At 40.0% G+C, this 21,403-nt stretch overlaps 1 protein-coding gene across 1 annotated transcript in view; it reads right to left on the bottom strand.

The window, feature by feature from the left end:
* aacs (acetoacetyl-CoA synthetase) overlaps positions 1–21,403 on the bottom strand; it is a 155,825-nt gene that overhangs the window by 47,607 nt on the left and 86,815 nt on the right. Inside the window, exon 11 of the mRNA XM_078554103.1 lies at positions 9–73. Coding sequence (XP_078410229.1) covers positions 9–73 — 65 coding nt within the window. The remainder of the gene's footprint in view (positions 1–8; positions 74–21,403) is intronic.

The raw sequence follows: 21,403 nt of genomic DNA, 5'->3' as shown, positions 1-21,403 counted from the left end.
AGTATTACCTGGTTTAAGATTTTTTTCTTCTAGAACAGCCAGCCATTTTGCACCAGTCCCAAGTATAGTAATTCTGGAGAAGGAAAGGAGTAAAAAGGAAAGGCATTGAATGTTAACTTCTAATTTGCTTTCTTTTGTTGTGATCTTTGGGCTGCAGCTTTTATTCTGACATTTTGTTGTATTCACAAAATGAGAGATGCTAGCATGGTAGAATGTCAACGTTTTAGATCCCAACCTTAGCCACCTTATATGGCTTAGATGTAATTAAAGTTTCTTTCCTTTAGGATAAAGGGTTTTAATTCCAGTGCCCACACAACAGACTTTGAGCCACCATCACATTTTATTTTCCCACAACAAACACAGGTTGTAGTCAACCTAGCAGGCTTGATTTTAAGAAGCATCCTAAAGGAGGAGAGAACGGTGGAGAGGTGGGGACGTTTAGGGAGGGAATTCTAGAGATCAGGAACGAGGTCAGCTGAAAGCCAATGGTGGGGTGATTAAACTTGGGACGCTGAAAAGGCCAGAATTGGAGACGTGTCGATATGAGGGCTGTGGGGCTGGTAAAGGTTACAGAGGTAAGGATGGGCAAGGCCATGCAGGGATTTTAAAGCAAGGATGAGAATTTTAAAAATCACAAGTGTTGCTTAACAGAAGCCAATGCAGGTCAGAAAGCACAGGGGTGGTGGGTGAATGGGAGTTGGTGCAAATTAGGACATTAGGCAACAGAATTTTGGATGACCCCAAGTTTAAGGAGAGTAGAAAATGGGAGGCCAGTCAGGAATGCATTGGAATAGTCAAGTCTAGACACAAAAGCCTGGATGAGGATTTCAGCAACAAGTGAGCTGAGGCAAGGATGGAGTGGTGCTATGTTAAGATGGTAGAGACAGAATGTCTTAGTGATTCACCAATATGTGGTTGCAAGCTCATCTCAGGGTCCTATATGACACCAAGGTTGCAAGCAGACTGGTTCAGCCTTAGGCAGTTACCATGGAGAAGGATGGAGTCAGTGGTTTTCATCACAAATTTAGATAGTCACAGGTGTCAAAAATGTGCTCACTAGCCCACTGTGCTATATAATTCTAACATTACGTGGTGTAACTAGGGGAAAAAAAACTGTAATCTCAGTGCTCATTGCCAATCGAAGAGACAAACCAGTAGAAAACATAAAAGCCAAGCTGCTGAAACCATGAAGATTACAATGAAGACAAAAGCAAGATCTTTTCATTAGTCAAAGAGGGTCAATATTAAATGTATGGAAAATCAGTTAAAGTTATATTTGCTATCTCTTCAATTTTGCATAAAATTAATCTATTAGTTGAAAGCAGCTATAAACATTTTACTGCATTCCATTAGAAGTGTGAGATCTAGAAAGCTGTACTTGTGGAAAAGGTAATAAATTCCACCCCCTAATCAATAGGGCCTCATCTCAGTTTTAATCCGAGGTGGTAGATAACATTTTTGTAGGTAGATACTGTGCAATTTCATGGATTGAGCTAAAGCACCAACTACTTCTTATAATTTCACATTTTGCCCCAAAGCTTCATCAAAATATGCAGCAATAACACATTTATAATCCCAGAAGTTGCATTTTGAACAATTCATTTAAAATGTAAATTGGCAGATTTTTTTTTAAAAATGCCTTCAGTAGTGCAACAATGTGAACTGGATGTTTAGTCAAACTGTCCTTCCACATAGGCTGACAGCTGGTAATATAATGCATCAATCATTTCAAATGGCAGAAGATGGAACTGTTGTATACAACTAAGAGTATATAGTTGCTTGTCCAAATGCATTAGGACAATGTAAATACACTTGCAATAGATAGCAAAAAGAATATTTAATTTAAATCAAATTGAGGAAAATGGTGTGGTTTCAGTTTTTACATGGTTTTTCAACACCATTTTGTGAGCCTTTGTTTAATTCTGATTAACATACCATTTGTGGCAGATATTATGTAGGTCACTCATTCACAACAAGACCAAAATAAATGCGCATAAGAATCAGTGACCTGATTAGTCTTGATACTCTGTACAATTGCAAATTTTTATAGTAAAAGCAAAATACTTCAGATGCTGGAAATCTGAAATATAAACAGAAATGCTTGAAAAATTCAGCAGCTCTGGAAGCACCTGTGGAGAGAGAAACAGCGTTAACGTTTTGAGTCCGTATGACTCTTCTTCAGAACTGTTAGGTACTGTTACAAATTTTATAACTTTAGCTAGAAGCACAGCAGAATAAAGACCCAGCAAATAAAATGCGTGCATCCATGGGCTTCCTTGCTATTTACAGACTATAACACAGATGGTGAACTTGTAATTGGGCTGCCTGAAAATTTCCCCAATGTCTTCCGTATTTAGTGCAAAAGAATATGGCAAATTAATGCAAGCAACTTAATAGAAAAGATATACAAAAGCAAAATACTGCAAATGTTGAAAACCTGAAATAGAAACAGAAAATACTGTAACAGGTTTTATACAAGTGAAAGGGTGGGGGGAGGTGGGAAGAACAACGAAAGGGGTTTGTGACAAAAGGTTGCATAGCGCCAAGGTCAAAGGGAGTGATAGAAGAAAGCAAGCAAGCAAGCGTGATAATGGAGCAGAGGAGGTGAGAATGGGAGGATCCTGAATAGCTGCTGCCTGAAAGCACAGGAAATAAGCATGAAGCCAACAAAGAAAAATGAAACAAAATGTGGGCAGGGGTTATGATATAAAGTGTTGAACTCAACATTGAGTCCAGAAGGCTGTAAAGTGCCCAGTCCTAAGATGAAGGTCCTGATGCTCTAGCTTGCATTGAGCATCATTAGGACATTGCATCAGGCCAAGGATAGAAAGATCAAAGTGGGAGCAAGGTGAACAGAGATGCTCTGCAAAGGAGTCACACAGTCTGCATTTGGTTTTACCCAATGTAGAGAAGACCACATCATGAACAGCAAATACAGTACACCAGTTAGAAAACAAGCATAGTTGGTACAAATAATGCAATGGCAAGCAGAAGGAGAGTTAAAGGGCTAGATTTTCGCAGAGTCAGGCTGACTCTGGGGGCCTTTAAAAATGGCAGGAGGGACCCGAATGGGTCATGCCCCCATTTCTGGTAGATCCCATTTTTGCTGGCAGGAGGAAGGGGTGTGAATCACACAGGAGGGACACTTAAACTCAGCAGGGCCATTTCAAATTAGTGCTGAGTTCAAATAGACTATATGTTCACTGTTCCAAGGGCCTTAACCCACATTATCAGAGTCACAAATTTATGGAGATGTAAATACTCTTGAAGGGTATGTAAAGTCCATTAAGAGCCTCGATTTGAAGTTATTTCAATCCACAGCCTTTGAACATGACTAAAACCAAGCTGCAGCTGTCAGAGAAAAAAAACACCCTCTGTAGGAGTATATTGACAGGCCATCTGGTGCAGCTTTGGGAAGAGACATTAACCATCAGTTTCTGCAGTTTCAATAGAATTCATTGTGGACATCTGGAGCAATCATGTGACTGTTTGGCAGAGCATGTCAAGGGTTGGTTTCTTATTACTTTAGGTCCAGGTACCTGTCTCAAAATTGTCAAAGCAGTTTAGTCATTGTGTGAAATTGAACAAATGATATTGCGTGGTGGGCTGCCTTTCCTCGATTATTGGAGGAATCACTGGACATTGAGGAGTTCTGCAGGACTGGAAATAAATTCGAAAGAAACATAAGGAAGCAATTAGATGGGGCAAATCATGCCTGACAAACCTCTGACTTCTTCAAAACGGTTACAAATAAAAAGTTATCATACATCATTGGTTTATTTAGGATTTCCAGAAGTTTTTTTTAAGTTACATACAAAAGACTCCTAATTAAACTAAAGTTGCAGGGTTGAACAAGAGCTTGAGTAGTTGTAAATGAGGAAATAAAGAAAGGGCTAAGCAGAGTTTCACAGTGATTAGCGTTTGGGCCCTTGTGGTTTCTAGGATACATTTACAACCTGCCACCCAGGAACAGTTATGTGCTAGTGAAACATGCTAATGACACTAAAATTACTGCATCCCATTATCCAGACATAAGAAAAGCCATGCTCTAAGATAACAAGGTTACCTGAGTAACAAATTAGAAGAAATCTCCCAGTACTGACAAGAATGGAAAACATATAATTAGCAGACTTTCACTTTTTCTAATTACATCTGACCCACTGTTTCTATAGCAAGCACCTCATTAGTGGTGTTAAAGTCTATCAGTTAAAACCTGAAGAGTGGCATATCTGCAGGAAGGATCATTATATTATAGATGCAAGAAAGCAGAACTGATAAGAAATTACTTGTTACGTACTTGTGACTGCTTAAAACATCAGAAAATTGCCCAGTACAACATAATCAACCAACATATAAACAAATGATCTATTCATTCATTGCATTGCTCTTTGTGGGATCTTCCACTGTGCAAATGGACAGCTATGTTTCCTGCAACAATGAGTGCACATCAAAAGTACTTCATTGATTGTAAAGCAGTTTGGGATGTTCAGATGTCATCCAGGCCTCTCCCAAGCAGCGGACCTGGAATCATCCCCACCCCGTTACGGGTTTCATATTTGTTTCCCATTAGGGCCAGCTTCCATCTGGGTTAATTAGGAATGTTATTGAAATCGGTGTCCCAGGTGAAAGCTCCATTTTTATCACTTGCATTCTTATCCAAGTGGCTGGATGCTCTTCACACTGTCATTTATAAACTTCTACACCAGCATAATTCAACTGACGGAAGCGACATTCTACTTAAAACCATTTCAAGCTCCGCATATTGCAAAAGGTGAGGCCAAGTTTTCTTGGAAGAAAACGCATTCTATGCCACTAACACATGAAATAAGAATATGTGTCAGTGGCAGCCTGCTTCCTGTCGTACACTTTGACATCATTTTGTCACATCAGTTAGTTCCAAGCATTTCACAAACTTTTAAAATGAACTGCGCATCAAAGAACAGAAAAAAATCAGCACAACCATGCAAAGTTGACCTACTATCTTCGGATGGACAGCAGCTTTTTGCAGCACATACACAAGTGTGGAAGATATAAAGATGTTATTTTCTCCTAATTTGTGTATCTTTTATGGATGCTGGTGAATAATTTTTGGGTTTCCTCTTTGATGACCCATGTCCTTTGGGAAGCATGTATTTAATTTTGTGCAATGTCCCTCAAACACCAAAGAGAGTATTCTGAAAGAGGGTTAGCTGGTTTCCTAATTATGACATCATTAGGTTCCAAGAATTGTTCATGTGGCCTGGGGTTGCCATGAGGCAACTAAGAAATTAGACAGCTAAGATACAAAGAGTAAATGCAAAGCTAATTTCAGTGTGGTTGAGTCAACCAGTGTTTTCTGTTTGGCAGTTCAAAACACTGAGAATTCATGTAAAGAGAAAACAAGCAAGGTTCTCTCACAACGGAAGAGCTTTCTGTTTGGCAGCCTTCACGTAAATCCTGGTGTTGAAGCAGGTCTCTGAGAATAAAGCAGGGACTGTGTTACTGTGTGTTACACAGTTGGAAACAGCAGAGAGTGGAATACAGGAAGGGCAAGGAATTGTAGATTGGACAAAACCCATTTCTGCTGTCTCACTATTGCCAGAACCAACTGGATCAATTGAAGGGTTCAGAGAAGGGAGTCTCTGGGGATTCTGTGCCAGGGCTGTCATGAACAAAGTGAGAAAGGGTCCATAGATGTGTGCCTTGTCAGTGATAACTGTGTTCAGAGACTTCAGATGGAACACAACTGCAGGAAAATGCAACACAAGGGCCAAAACGATTGGATGGGAAGTGAAAGATCCTTCAAATTGAAGACCGAATTAGAAAGACTGAGGTTGCATGTGGTCCTACATTTGCACGAGTGCTTTCAACTACATTTTTTTTTATTCATTCATGAGGTGTGGGCATTTCTAGCTAGGCTAACATTTATTGCCCATCCCCAATTGCCCTTCAGAAGGTAGTGGTGAACTACCTTCTTGAACTGCTGCAGTCCATGTTGTGTAGGTACACCCATAGTGCTTTTAGGAAGGAGTTCTAAGGTTTTTACCCAGTGACACGGAAGGAATGGCAAAATATTTCCAAGTCAGGATAGCGACTGACTTGGAGGGGAACTTCCAGGTGGTGGCGCTCACATTTGTCTGCGACAGGACTGAGTTTGCCGTTGTTGTTTCTGGTGCCTAGGTCGATGTCAGGTGGTCCGTTTCATTCTTTATTGACCTTCTAGCAGTTTGATACAACTGAGTTGTTTGCTAGGCCATTCAGAGAGCATTTAAGAGTCAACCATATTGCTGTGGATCTGGAGTTACATGTAGACCAGATTTCCTTCCCTAAAGAGCATAAGCAAACTAGATGAGTTTTTATGACAATGGTTATCACTAGACTTTTAATTCCAGATTTTTATTAACTGAATTCAAATTTGATCATCTACCATGGTGGCATTCAAACCCAGGGTCCCCAGAGCACTATCCTGGACCTCTGGATTACTAGTTCAGTCTCAATACCACTATGCCATCACCTTCCTCAAAACATGAGGCATATTTTTCTTGTACTGACTATTTAAACTGAAATTTACCTTTTTATATCCTTCGCCTGTTAATGTTTGAATTTGTTGGTTTCAGTTGGTTTGTTACAGTAAAAGGTTTAAAACATGAAATCTTTTCCAGCAGTTTTCTTTCTGTAGGCATCATGAGGATTCCTTTCTTCTTTAAAAAGTAGAAATTGTTCTCTACACTGATTATAGCACCTTCCATTTAAAAAAACACCAAGATGCTTGGAAAAAGCTGTCAATTCTTTGAGTACTAAAATGCTCATCTGGAAAATGGAATTATATTGCACACTACTGATCAAATTTAGATAGTAACTTGAAACTTAGAAGAAACTAAAGATTGGTACAATGGGAATCAGATAATCTACCCTGGTGTAATTGCCATTTTCAAAAATAGCTTTCATTGTTTTCTTTTAAGAAACCTTTCAGAGAAATGGGTGGAAACTCAATCATTCTTCCCTTATACTTTCTTTATCATTGGCATACAAAATGGTATCAGGGATCCACTGCAAAAAGGGGAAAAATAAATGGAAAGGGATAAGAGACAATTTCTTCCACCCATGTAAAATGGTTGCACCAAAGTATCATGCCCCAATCAGATCTGTAACTTTGAAACATTCAGTCCAAACCTATGTCATGTCTTCAGCTAATAAAACCTCAACTTGTGCAGGCTAAAATTATTCTGTTTCAGGTTAGTGCGGCACTTTCAATGACGTTTTTTATTCAAAGCTGTGGCAGATGCAGTATAATGTGGATAAATGTGAGGTTATCCATTTTGGTAGCAAAAACAGGAAGGCAGATTATTATCTGAATGGCTATAAATTGAGAGAGGGGAATGTGCAACGAGACCTGGGTATCCTTGTACACCAGTCGCTGAAGGTAAGCATGCAGGTGCAGCAGGCAGTAAAGAAGGCAAATGGTATGTTGGCCTTCATAGCTAGAGGATTCGAGTACAGGAACAGGGATGTCTTGCTGCAATTGTACAGGGCCTTGGTGAGACCACACCTGGAATATTGTGTACAGTTTTGGTCTCCTTATCTGAGGAAGGATGTACTTGCTATAGAGGGAGTGCAGCGAAGGTTTACCCGACTGATTCCTAGGATGGCGGGACTGACATATGAGGAAAGATTGAGTCGATTAAGATTATATTCGCTGGAGTTCAGAAGAATGAGGGGGGGATCTCATAGAAACATATAAAATTCTAACAGGACTAGACAGGGTAGATGCAGCAAGGATGTTCCTGATGGTGGGGGAGTCCAGAACCAGGGGTCACAGTCTGAGGATCTGGAGCAGACCATTTAGGACTGAGATGAGGAGAAATTTCTTCACCCAGAGAGTGGTGAGCCTGTGGAATTCATTATCACAGAAAGTAGTTGAGGCCAAAACATTGTATGTTTTCAAGAAGGAGTTAGATATAGCTCTTGGGGCGAAAGGGATCAAAGGGTATGGGGAGAAAGCGGGAGCAGGCTGTTGAGTTGGATGATCAGCCATGGTCATAATGAATGGTGGAACAGGCTCGAAGGGCCGAATGGCCTACTCCTGCTCCTAGTTTCTATGGGCAGAATTTTGCCCTTGATGGGCGGGTGGGCCCCACCGGCTCGGCGGCGGGTGAGTAGCCAATCACCGCCGCCAAAACAGGCCCCGCTACCATTTTAAGTACTGGGTGAGTGCGGGAACAGGCACCAGCCTTCTGATCTGCACTCCCATTTTACGTGGGCGGGCCAATTAAAGCCCGCCCAGCGCAACGTCCGCCAGGAAGCATTATGCACTCCCTATGCGGGTGAGGGGGGATTCCCTCAGCCGGGACTGCGCTCTTTCGCGCAAAAGAGCTCACAGATCTTCCTGAGGCAAAGTGCTGCCTCAGGGAAATCGGCTCCTAATAAAAAGTTGACAGAAAGGTAATAAAAAAATTTCCCCTGACATGTCCCCTCATGTCCCAGCTCATGTGAAAGTGTCACATGTCCTTAACTTTTTATTTAAATATTTGATAAACATTTAAAGGCCCTCATGAAACCTCAACCCGTCCATGAATGAGGTTTCGTGCTTTTTCCGAGGCCCGCCTGGGCTCCCAGCCTGCCCACCAACCCGAAGGCTGGACTGGCAGGTCCATCAATCAAGTTAATTAGTTTTTTAATGGCCTTAATAGACCATTGACAGTTCGGTGGGCGCGCAGCCAATTCGGCTGCTCGCCCGCAGAACTGAAAATCTAACTGATGCGGGGGGACATCGGGATGCACGCCCGATGTATCTCCACGTCAAATGACGCGTCAGCAAGCAGGCCCTGCCCCCGCTCACCGACCGAAAAAACCTGCCCAAAGACTGTATGGACTATCAAAAGGTGAATGTAGTGACAAAAGCGGATTCATATCCTGTACCATGGTTGGAAGATTGCATTGAGAAAGTGGGACAATCAAAATTTATCACAAAGATTGACTTGCGAAGAGGATATATTGGCAAGTACCATTATCGGAGAAAGCAAAGGAGATATTGTGATGCCAGATGGACTGTATCAGTTTAAAGTTATGCCATTTGGTATGAAAAATGCACCAGTAACATTTCAAAGACTGACGAACAAAGTAATTGCAGGACTGAGCAACTGTGCTGTTTATATTGTCGCCTTGATAGTTTTCTCAAATGTGGGAGGAACATTTACAACATCTGGAAGAATTACTTAGTCGACTACAAGGAGCTAATTTGGTGATGAACTTGGCTATAAATGAATTTGCAAAAGCGCAGGTTATTTATCTAGGCCATACCATTGGACATGGTAAGGTGGCTCCAAGAGATGTGAAAGTCGAGGCTATTGTGGATTTCTCTGTGCCTACAACAAAACGAGAAGTTTTGAGGTTTCTGGGCATGAGTGGGTTTTACCGGAAATTTGTACCAAACTTCTGCAGTGTGGTTGTTCCACTGACTGAACTATTAAAAAAGAACAAGATGTTTTAATGGATACTGGAGCGTCAGAAGGCATTGACAGTTTGAAAAGTTTATTGACTACAATGCCTGTTTTGGCAGCACCCAATTATGCCAAGCAACTTCAGTTAGCCATTAATGCAAGGAATATAGGCTTTAGAGACGTACTGTTACAAGGTGAAGAAACTGGAATTGAGAAATCGATAGGGTATTTTTCATGGAAGTTGAATGTACAACTGAGAATTCAGATATTCAACAATCGAAAAGGGTCTGGTGTTTGCATTACAGCATTTTGTGATTTACATTGCAAACAATGTCAGAAACAATTGTTTATACAGACCGCAATCCTTTAAAGTTTCTGGACAAATTGAGAGACAGAAGTGCAAGGCTGTTCAGATGAAGCTTATTACCGCAACCATTTAATCTACAGATTATACATGTGGCTGGACACGAAAATCTAATTGCAGATGCATTGTCAAGAGTTTGAAGCTCAAAGGGATAATTGGACATTTAAAAGCCTGGACACTGGACTGGAATGATTTCTGTTGATACCAAGGATTTGTATATACTGTTATGTTAATGCATGCATCTGATAACGTAATAGTGTGAGTTTATAGACAAACACAGGAGATATTGTAAGACAGGTTAAGAAAATGCAGCCGTCTTTTTAAATTATGATGGTTCATTTTTCTGTAAGAAGGGGGTGGCATGAAAATATAATGTTCATAATATTATTGTGACTTATTGTAAAAGTGGGTTAATAGTAGGGTTTAGATAGTTTCTCTACGTGTGTATGTGGAATTTAATTGAATTGAAGACAGCTAGATCAAAAGAGAAGCTAGGTTTGAAATGCTAAATACGTAAACATGGCTGAAGTTTTAGAATATGAGGTGTGAGGAAAATTTGCATTTATAGATAAATTAGGGTAGTTTGAATTTCCGAGATAGTAGGATGTTACACTTAGCCAGAAGAAGCTAAGCCAAACAGTGTGCTTATTTTTCCCAAAGGTCATTGGTAATATACATCTTTCATAGTGCTCATATCATGAGAAAGATAAAGTTCCAAAGACATATCGGAACAATGGATCTTACATTAAAAAGGGAGAATCATGTATAAAGGGGATGAAGCTGTGTGTCAGAGGGGAAGGCATTCTAAGATCTAACACAAGTATGAACAGCCTCCAGCATCTTTGCATCAAGTTAGTCTACAGGAACAGAAGCTGAGAAAACTCACTTTGAATTTTACTGTCCATGCAACTTTGCCTGGATCTGTTTAAATCTATTTGTTCTCACTGTTGCCTTAACAGAGGTGTAACTGGGAGCCAGGTTACTTGGAGGTTTCAGGAGTTATAATTGTAATTTGTCAACCTATGTATGTGCTTGAAATCTTTTCTTTTGTTAATAAATGGTTAATTTAGCTTTCTAAAATCCTCTGAAGTCACGGTAGTATTATTACTTCTGAATCGAGGGCACGCACCTTGCAAAACAGTTGTGACCGCGTGATCAAGTTTCCTTCATGGATTTGATTCACTTGGCACACATCATCTGCCACGTCTTAATAGGATGTAATGTCCCCATGCATCTGCTGCCCTTGCCCTTCTAGGTGGTAGAAGTCGTGGGTTTGGAAGGTTCTATTGAAGGAGTCTTGGTGAGTTGGTTTAGTGCATCTTATAGATGATACACACTGCTGCCACTGTGTGTCAGTGGTGGAGGGAGTGAATGTAATGTGCTGAATAGGGTGCCAATCAAGCAGGTTGTTTTGTCCTGGATGGTGTCAAGCTCCAAGCTCCACTCATCCAGGCAAGTGAAGAGAATTCCATCACACTCCTGACTTGTGCCTTGTAGATGGTGGATAGACTTTGTGAAGTCAGGAGATGAGTTACTCGCCGCCGAATTCGCAGGCTCTAACCTGTTCTTATAGCCACAATATTTAAATGGCTGGTCCTGTTCAGTTTCTGGTCAATAGTAACCCCCAGGATGTTGATAGTGGGGGATTCAGCAATGGTAATGCCGTTGAGTGTCAAAAGATGGTTAGATTCTCCCTTGTTGAAGATGGTTACTGCCTGGCACTTGTGTAGCGTGAATGTTACTTACGACTTATTAGCCCAAGCCTTTGTTATCCAGGACTGCTTCAGTATCTGAGGAGTCGCAAATTGTGCTGAACATTGTGCAATCATCAGCAAACATCCCCACTTCAGACCTTATTGTGGAGGGAAGGCCATTGATGAAGCAGCTGAAAATGGTTGAGCCTAGGACAATGCCCTGAGGAGCTTCTGCAACAAAGTCCTGGGACTGAGATAATTGGCCTCCCACAACCATAACCATCTTGCTTTGTGCTAGGTATGACTCCAACAATACAGAATTTTCCCGATCCCAATTGACTTCAATTTTACATTTTACTAGGTAACGCTTGATATCACAGTCAGTCAAATGCTGTCTTGATGTCAAGGGCAGTCACTCCCACCTCTGGAATTCAGATCTTTTGTCCACGTTTGAACCAAGGCTATAATGGGTCAGGAGGCCAGTGGCCCTAGCAGAACCCAAACTGAGCCCCAGAGAGCAGGTTATTGCTGTGTAAGTGCTGCTTGCTAGCCTTGTTAACGACATCTTCCATCACTTTCCTGACGAGAGAGAGAGAATAGCCTGATGGGGTGGTAATTGGCCAGATTGGATTTGGCCTGCTTTTCATGGACAGGATATACCGGGAAAATTTTCTACATTGTCAGTTAATAGTGCCATGGAATCCAACTAAGCCTAGCAAGATACAATAATTCTAAGGGAAAGACAAATTTTAAAAAGGTAAGGAATTCATAACATAAAACATAACATAACAAAACTCTCCCCGGTAATGTACAGCATGTCTACCTTGGATTGTTCTGCTTCAAGAGGAAAAAGGTAAAATGTAACAATAAAATCTCCATTCCTGTAAACTGACAATTGTAACTCATATTAAGAGATTCTTTTCAAAATACAGGTATCTGACTGGTTCAGTCATTTCTCAGTTAGGAGCGCAGATTATAAATCCATGCTCCAGGTAGGTAAGCCACAAAGACCCTCTGTGACTCCAAGCTGTGCAGAACAAAGTGACTAGGGTCCCTGGGTGTGGATACCAGTAGAATCAAGATTGATTATGTTATCAAGGTGTTGTCATGGAATTATAAATATTTTTCATAATATTATTGTAGGCTTATGGGTGAAAGTGTGAATGACTCTGTGTGACTGATTAAATTGAATTAGAGTCAGATAGACTGCAAGGTTGATATTATCAAAAGAAGTTAAGTGTAAAAAGTCTTTTGAAATGCTAATATGTAAACATGGGTGAGAGCAGCATGTAGGGTGTGAAGGGACTTTGCATTTAAAGAGAAGCGGAAAGGTGTTTGGGTTTCAATGGGATGGTAGGTTTACAGCTAACAAGATAAATTAGGGGAAGGTTATTATGTTTATTTTTCCCAAAAGGAAAAAGAGGCCATATTGACAACGTGAAAGGTTTTTATATTTATTTTGGGAAAGTAAATCCACAAAGACCTGTAGAACAATGGAATTTACAGATTAAGAGAGAAAAATATATAAAGAAGATGGAAGACGATGTAGATGGGGGCCTTGTGAGATCGAAAAGGTACACTGTGGAGAAAAGCCTTCAGCCACTTAGCAGAACTGTGCTGTGTCCAGTAACTAAAGTTGTGTTACAAGTCTCTGGAATTCCACTGTTGACTGGGTGCTGTGGGTAACATTGCTGGGTTGATTTTATAATTTCAAATCTATTTTGGGTTGTGGCTTTAAAGGGCGGTGGGGGGGGGATGTGTAATTGGACGCGAGCCTGTTTAATTAACTGTGTAATTGTAATCTTGTGTGTGTTTGTTTTTCTTTTCCTTTTGTTAATAAATGTTTTAACTTAATTTTTAAATCTCTAAAAGGTGTAAGTGGGTTCAATTCTTCTGAATTCAGTGCATAAGCCTTCTCATAATAAATACAAATTGCAAAACCATTGTGATAGCGTGGCCAAGTTTCCCTTGTGGATTTGGTCTGCCTGGCGCATATCACCTGCCATGTCATAGCAGAGTGCAAAATAAATCATGGCCACTTCGGCAAGTTTCTAGAGTGCAACTTTTTTTTAAAAATATTTACAGGATGTGGACGTCGCTGGCTAGGCCAGCATTTATTGCCCATCTCTAATTATCTCTGAGAAGGTGGTAGTGAGTTGCCTTCGCTGACAGCCATGGAAACCTACCCCATTTAGGAAAGGATGGAAAGCATTGCAGAGACAAGAAACTACAGAAGAATGTTGAATAATTAATCAGAGTGGATAAATGCAATGTGTGGTACAGCATTGAACCATACAAATACTATTGTAAGGTTTCCTGCTTAGTCTGAAGTTTAAGCTCCAACTCAAATAAAACTGGAAGAGTGATATAATTAGCTACAGAACACAAAATTTGGGGGCACAGAGGAAGGGGGGAGAGTGGGGGCAGAAACGTGGAAAGAAAGCAAAAAAGAGCAGAGCCAGGATTCTCAATCCTGATCACTAGCCATGAAAGTGTGTATGCGATTGACTTAGGTGTAATGGTTGTGTTGCCACTTAGAATCCAGACTATCACAAAGAATAGCAATGGGGTAAGACTAAGCTATGGGCTCAGAGAGTGACCACTAATTGGGAAACGCACTCTAGCTTGGAGAGAGAAGAAAGAAAACAAGAGGGGAAAATAGATTAAAATGTATTTGTTACCATTTGAAAAAGGCATTGGACTTTCACTGCAAGTAAACAGATAAATACAGGACAAAAAAAATGATGCTTTAGTGTTTTCTGAACAATGTAAAAGATGAGGTGACATGAGGTATTAATTGTTGTGATTGTATACTATGCTAAAGATTTGTACAATAATATAACAGCCAGGAAAATAATGTTATCTGTCCTAGTTTGAACAAGTCGAAAGCTTTAAATCAAGATCTCAGATTCTGTCAACCTAACTCGCCTGCGGGAAACACATAGGGCAGAATTTTCAGGTCATCGGGCGGGTGCATTGGGTGGGCCCAGGAGCAGTTGAGAAACGTTTCGCCGCCCGCGGTCAACCCCCGACCGCAATTTCACACTGGCTGGCCAATTAACGGCCAGCCAGCGTTAAAGGCGCACTGAAAAGCTCAACGCAGGGGTGGGGGGCAGTAAGAGGGCGAGCGCTGACATCAGCACGCACATGGGGGAGCGCACAATGAAAGCTCCCTGAAGGCAGAGAGCTGCCTCAGGGAGCTGAAGAATTTTCAAATCAAAAATAAAGATTTGGAAATTCTGAAAAAAATTGCCCCCACATAGCACTCACTCACATGAACATATATATGATAAAAATATCAAAACATTTTTTTTTAAATTAATATCGGAAACCTCATCCAGCCCATGGATGAGGTTTCCTCAAAAATCCAAAGGCCGCCTGGCTAATTCGCCTGCCCACCAACCATAATGTTGGATGGGCAGTGAAAAATCTCTCTTAATTAATGGCCTTAATAAGCCTCTTAATTGTTGATAGACACACTGCCAACTCTCGCGTGCACCCACCTGCTGACCGAAACATTGCGAGAGTGCGTGATAATGTTGGGACACTTGCCCGACGTCATCGCGCACTATTTTACACCCGACCGGGTCAGGCGCGCATCTGCGGGACGTAAAATTCTGCCCATAGGATCAGGTTGGACGCTGATTGGACACCCTGCCCAATTTTACTCGTCGATTTCAATGAATAATCTGGCAGGGAAAACCAACACGGCACCCAATCCCATCAGTTTCCCACATAGTTAGTGTTAGGGGGAAATAAAGGGATACAGTAATTATTAGGGGGAACATAGGGGTACAGTAAGAACTTACTGAAAGGGAATGAATTACTTAAAATCTCCAAGCACATTGGCAGTTAAAGGTTACCAGCTGAACTTTGCACAGCCTTAAGGGCCTGCAAACAACAGAAAGGCCTTGGAGCCGGACTGTAGTCAGAGGATGGCAATAACAACTAAGGTTAAGTGTGCTCTTCAACAAATAGGGGAAGAACAGATGGTAAGGTCTCTGCCTGGGTGAAAACAAATAGGGATGTACTTGTTACCAGAGATGTTTTGTAATGTAAACCTATATGTTGACGAGATCGGAATCTGGAAACTGTTCTTGTGCGTGACCAATAACGTATAAATATGTTGAATACTTATAGTTTAGCAGAGCACTGTCTCAAGCAGTATTGAGATGGTGCCCTCCTTGCAATTGCTCGAATAAACAATCGTAACCTGTACCTGAGTCTCCTGTGGTCCATTCATCAAAGACACCACAACACTAGTTAGAAAATTCTGCCCTATGTGTTTCCCACAGGCGAGTTAGGTTAAAATAATCTGAGATTGAGATTTAAAACTTTCAACTGGTTCAAACTAGAGCAGAAAACGTTATTTTCCTGGCTGTTATATTATTGTACAAACCTTTAGCATAGTATACAATCACAACAATTATTGCCTGATGCCACCTCATCTTTTACATTGTTCAGAAAACACTAAAGCATCATTTTTTTTGTCCTGTGTTTGTCTGTTTACTGGCAGTAAAATTGCCTTCATGACCTTAGAGCATTGCTCCTAATAACTATGGTTGTTAAATTGATTTGTCTTTGTTCCATGCTTGGAGGTGAACAGAGGTATTATACAAAAAGGAAGAGAGCTAAGATGTTAAGTTTCTGATATAAGGAACAATGCAATCTACCTGAAGAAACAATTGCATCGCTGATTAATTTTATTCTGTCTTTACTAAAAGCAACCAATTGCTGTATGGATGAATTTAAAATCTACTCTGACAAAATACTGAAACAATCACCTACTGATGAGAGGTGCAATTGACAATTTATTGCGATAGAGATTCCTCTGTTGGATTCAGTATTGAAATAAACCCTATTGCTACATACGGACTCAAGGTACACTTCAAGAGGAGATTTTGTTGATCAGATGTTGAATAGACTTTTAAAAACCCATCCCTTAGGTTTGAAAGATTTTTTCCCCCCCAAAAGGATTAGTTAGTTTGGATGCAAGAGCCGAAACAACCTCAAATATCACAAAGAAAGAATGCAGAATAGCAGCAGAATCATGTAAAGTTGTGGTAGCTACCTTTGAAATGTTACACCAGATGTTTCAGTAAGATAGAATATAGACAAGAATAAATAAAGCCAAGAGATGAGACAAGTTGTTATCAAAATATAACAATTCTCATAATATTATGATTTATTGTAAAGGTAGGTTAACAAACGTAGGGGTTTGGATAGTTTGTGTGTATGCTGTGCGTGCGGGGGTATTTAACTGAATTACAGATAGCTGGTCTGGAGACTTTGAGTCATCAAAAGAAACTAGGTTTGAAATGCTAAATACGTAAACATGGCTGAAGTTTTAGAATGTGAGGAAAATTTGCATTTAAAGATAAATTGGGTTAGTTTGAATTTCAAAGAGATGGTAGGATGTTACACCTAACCAGAAGAAGCTAAGCCAAACAATGTGTTTATTTTTCCCAAAGGTTACTGATAATATGAGCCCTATGAAAGATTTATAGGGCTGAATTTTACCCCCATCTGGGGGGGGGGGGGTGGGGGGGAGGAGTTGATGGGCGGGCGCGTATGGGTGCGCCATTTTACGTTGGCGGGACAATTAAGGCCCGCTCAGCGTGATGTCCACAGGGAAGCGCTCTGCACTCCCTGTGTGGGCAGGGGAGAATCCCTAAAATCAAGAGTGCGCTCTTTCGCACATGCGCACAAAAGAGCGCACTCACCTCGCTGAGGCTAAGTGCATCCTCAGGGAGATCTGCTCTACATGTAAAAAGGATAAAAAGTAGAAAAATAAAATTTCGCTTACATGTCCCCTCATGTGACAATGTCACATGAGTTGGGACATGTCCATAATTTTTAAACAAAATTTAAAAAATTTTAAAGCCTACATGAAACCTCATCCCGCCCGTGGATGAGGTTTCACATTTTTTCCTCTGGGGCTCCTGGCCTGCCCGCCAACCTTAAGGTTGGACGGGCAGGTCCTTTAATTGCTTAATTGATCCTGTCAATGACCTCAATTGCCCATTGACAGGTCAGCAGGCACGCAGTTGATTTTGCTGCGCTCTCACCTTCCTGAAAATTTGAATCGGGCGCGGTAACATCGGGAGTCCCCCCCGACGTCACCGCGTGTCATTTTACGCTTCGGCGAGCGAGCCCCGCCCCCACTCACCGACTCGTAAAATTCAGCCCATTTTATGAGAAAGGTAAAGTTCCAAAGACATATTGGAACAATGGAATTTACATTAAAAAGGGAGAATCATGTATAAAGGGGATGAGGCTGTGTGTCAGAGGGGAAGGCATTCTAAGATCTAACACAAGTTTGAACAGCCTCCAGCATCTTTGTATCAAGTTGCTGCTTACAGGAACCAAAGCTGAAAAAAAAATCACTGAATTATACAGGGTATCGTGTAACTTTGCCTCGATCTGTTTAAATCTATCTGGTTTTGTTTGCTATTGCCTTAACAGAGGAGTAACTAGATTAATTAGGGGATTTAAGAGTTATTATAGTAGTAATTTGTAGATATATGTATGTGCTTGAAATCTTTTCTTTTGTTAATAAATGGTTAATTTAGTTTTCTAAGAAACCTCTGAAGTCATGGTAGTCTTATTACTTCTGAATTCAGGGCACACATTTCAGAAAAAAATACAAATTGCAAAACAGTTCCGACCACGTGATTTCCCCTCATTGATTTGATCTGCCTGCCACGTCATAACATATGTGTTCTAAGTTTGACAATACTAAACTCTTGATTATCAGGTTATTAATAGCTAAACTAAGGTTTATTCAAGTCATGATAAGACCATAAGAAAGGATTAGATGGATTGAATTGAATACATACTATTGATAGTTAGACAATAAATATTACACTGTCTATTGCAATCCTCTTGAAATGGAAAGGAAAAATGAATAAAAAAAAAGGACCCAATTTTAACTCCCACATGTCAGGAGGATGATAGTAGGAATGAACTGCCCTATTGTTTTAGTGGATGAAACGGAGGAGAAAGGTTGAGACAGATCCCATCTCTGTAATCACTAATTATAAGGGGTATAGTAATGCTTAAAAAATGAGTTAAGCTTAAGGGGGGGAAAACACAAGACCAGTAGGACATAGAACTTCTCCCCTTACTTTCCTTAAATGCCAGGGCACTGTTCCCCAGCCTCCATTAGCCTAGCCTACTCTTCAAGTGTGAGTTTTACAGTTGGTTATGGCAAACAGTCAAGTGTGATTGTGATTTTATTCAATATCCATTTTCCTGTGGGGCACATTCCCCAACAAATTGTTTATTTCCACATATAGGTCTGAATTAAACAATCTGGAGATTTTGTTGGATAGACTTGAACTAGCATGTCAGTCAATCAGGTGATTTGTTAGTGAGACCCATAGTGAAATTCGAGAAAGAATAAATATCATTAAATGTCTCGATTTATGGGGTTAGAATGCACTGACTCCATCATCTTTCTTTTTCTTTTCTAACTTTTCCTGATACTCTCTCTTACTCAAGGGATCTCTAATTCCACCATTTCTCTATGGATTTCTTCTCAATAGCTGTCTGATGCCTCTTACACAAGGATCTGCTTTGTTAGCTGAACATCGCACTTGCCTCTCTACATTCTATGGCAATCCGGATAAAATGATTTTGCAGTCCAAAACTGGGGAACTTTCTCTTTGTACATTATACTTGCTCCAAACAGGGTTTTGTATAGCTACAGGTCTAAATCCAAAGTTCCGAAAAGAGTCATACGGACTGGAAACCTTAACTCTGTTTCTCTCTCGACAGATGCTGCCAGACCTGGTGAGTTTTTCCAGCATTTTGTGACTTTATTTCACCTTTAGGAATACTGATGTATAGAAAGGCTCTTGGTTATTTGTTCCTTCTCTAGAATTCCATAGTATGTTTTCGGTGACCTCCAATTTCTTTTGTCTTTTACCAAGGCATGGAAGCCAACTATAGTTTACACTCTTGATTGACTAGAATGCTTGTTAGTTCAAGTCAATTCATAAAATCTGTTCAGACCCACACATGGAGATGACCATTTTGCTTGGGAACAGTGACACTTATTTTTAACACATATAATCCTGTAAAAAGGCTCCCAATGGTAGAGGCACATTGGGTTCACACCTTTTTGGTGCCTTGTCTATCTGCTTACCCAAAGCTAGTAAATGGACTACATTTTTACTTGACTTCATACCAATGTAGCTGAGGCAATAAATTATGCCTATAAAAGGTGCTTTCCAATTTATGAACACTGCGCTCTTCCCCTGTGCTACAATGAAAGTCATTTTCCTTATGCTTTTTTTATTTGCCTGTAAATGGTATCAACCTAAGTGAAACCTAATTTACAAAATATGAATAAACTCAAATTTGATTGTATCAATAATTCATAATAGTAAAAAAAAATCATAACTGAACAGTAGAACATAACATGTGGCTGTGGCAGCACGGGTATACAGCAGTTTTAGCTAAACTTTCAAGCATTTGTGACTGTATTACAGTGAAAAATAAAATGAACAATAATTTGCCACCAAACTCTTTTCAAAATGAAGCTCAGTGGAATCAGCTATCACTATCTGTAAGTTAGCACTGCCACACAGCAGTCTGGCTGCACACTGCAACAACTTAATGTTTCTTGACAAGGGTTCACTGAAGGGTAATACTTAACCCACTTGGAATCAGTGAAATGAAACTTTATTAGCTTGGTGAAAGACAGTGGGGTTAAGTGTCACATAGTAACCTGTTTCCCCCCTCTATCCCGCCCCACCTCCCAACCCATCAATCTGTAGCATCATAGTTCATCTCCTAAAAATGATAAAGTTTGTGCCAATCATGAGCAAAGAACCTGTTCTACTGCACGTGGATAAAGGACAATTTGGAAATAAATTGGTTCCGTTTTTTTTAAGTAGTATGTTATGTGAACATGCCCTCCTTTATAAATGCCAACTTATTTTTGATTTAAGACAGCTTAATAGATACTTACAACTTTTACACCATTGTCTCAGACTTTTAGACATAAAGTAGCTATTGTGATCACACAAGTTCCTTCGTAATCCTTTTAGTTCAAACAAATGTTACACTGTCAATATCTAAAATCAATGTAACTAGTTCAATTATAGCAGGGTAGAAGAGTTTAATAAAATCGATAATAAATCAGAAAAACATTGTTACTAAGCAAAATAAAATAAGCCTTAACATTCGTATCAGTGACGCTTAAAAATGAAATAATTTCACAGACCAAGTTTGACAGTGGGGACGATATTGGTTATTTTTAAAGAGTTTTAGTAATATACAATATTTTAACAGGTAGAAAGCTGGCGCTTCCAAAATACATATCCTACCCAACATCACACACACTTTAACTTGAAAAGGTATACGCAACAATTAAAAGCCCGTTCCCAAAAATGTATTTTCAAACCTCCATTCACAGAATAAGTGGAAGCCAAAGTTATTGAAACATACTGTTCAGCTGGATTAAAAAAGAGAACATTGTGTATACATTAGAATATTTCCACATTTATTACAATAGAACCAAAAATTCCAGCTTTTACCATTTGCAAAAGGCTTTTTTTTTAAAAAAGGCATTCATTTTTCTACTGCCTTCACTCAGACGAATTATGGGGCTGATTTTGGCTCTGTTTAAGTGGGCGGCTTTTGAGTTAAAATCTCACCTTATGCTTCCTCTGTCTAAGCAAAGATTTGACAAATATGATACCGGAGCATTCTGAAGTAGTTTTCACAAGTTTTTTATGCACAAAACATTCAGAGCAAATTGCCTTAAATAATTGGTTTTACAATTATCTTATACTCTTGCTTTCTCTTAAAAAAAATCTTCCAGATTTCTGCTTTTGGTTCAAACATTTACACTAACATCAACTACACAAGATTAAGGATAGCTATCTCAGGAAAAGATCTGCACATTCATGAGTAGC

The sequence above is a fragment of the Cetorhinus maximus genome, chromosome 12 (genome assembly GCF_964194155.1).
Source record: "Cetorhinus maximus chromosome 12, sCetMax3.hap1.1, whole genome shotgun sequence".
NCBI lineage: Eukaryota > Metazoa > Chordata > Chondrichthyes > Lamniformes > Cetorhinidae > Cetorhinus > Cetorhinus maximus.
The sequence above is the reverse complement of the archived record's forward strand: the minus strand, read 5'-3'. Positions and strand labels throughout refer to the sequence as shown.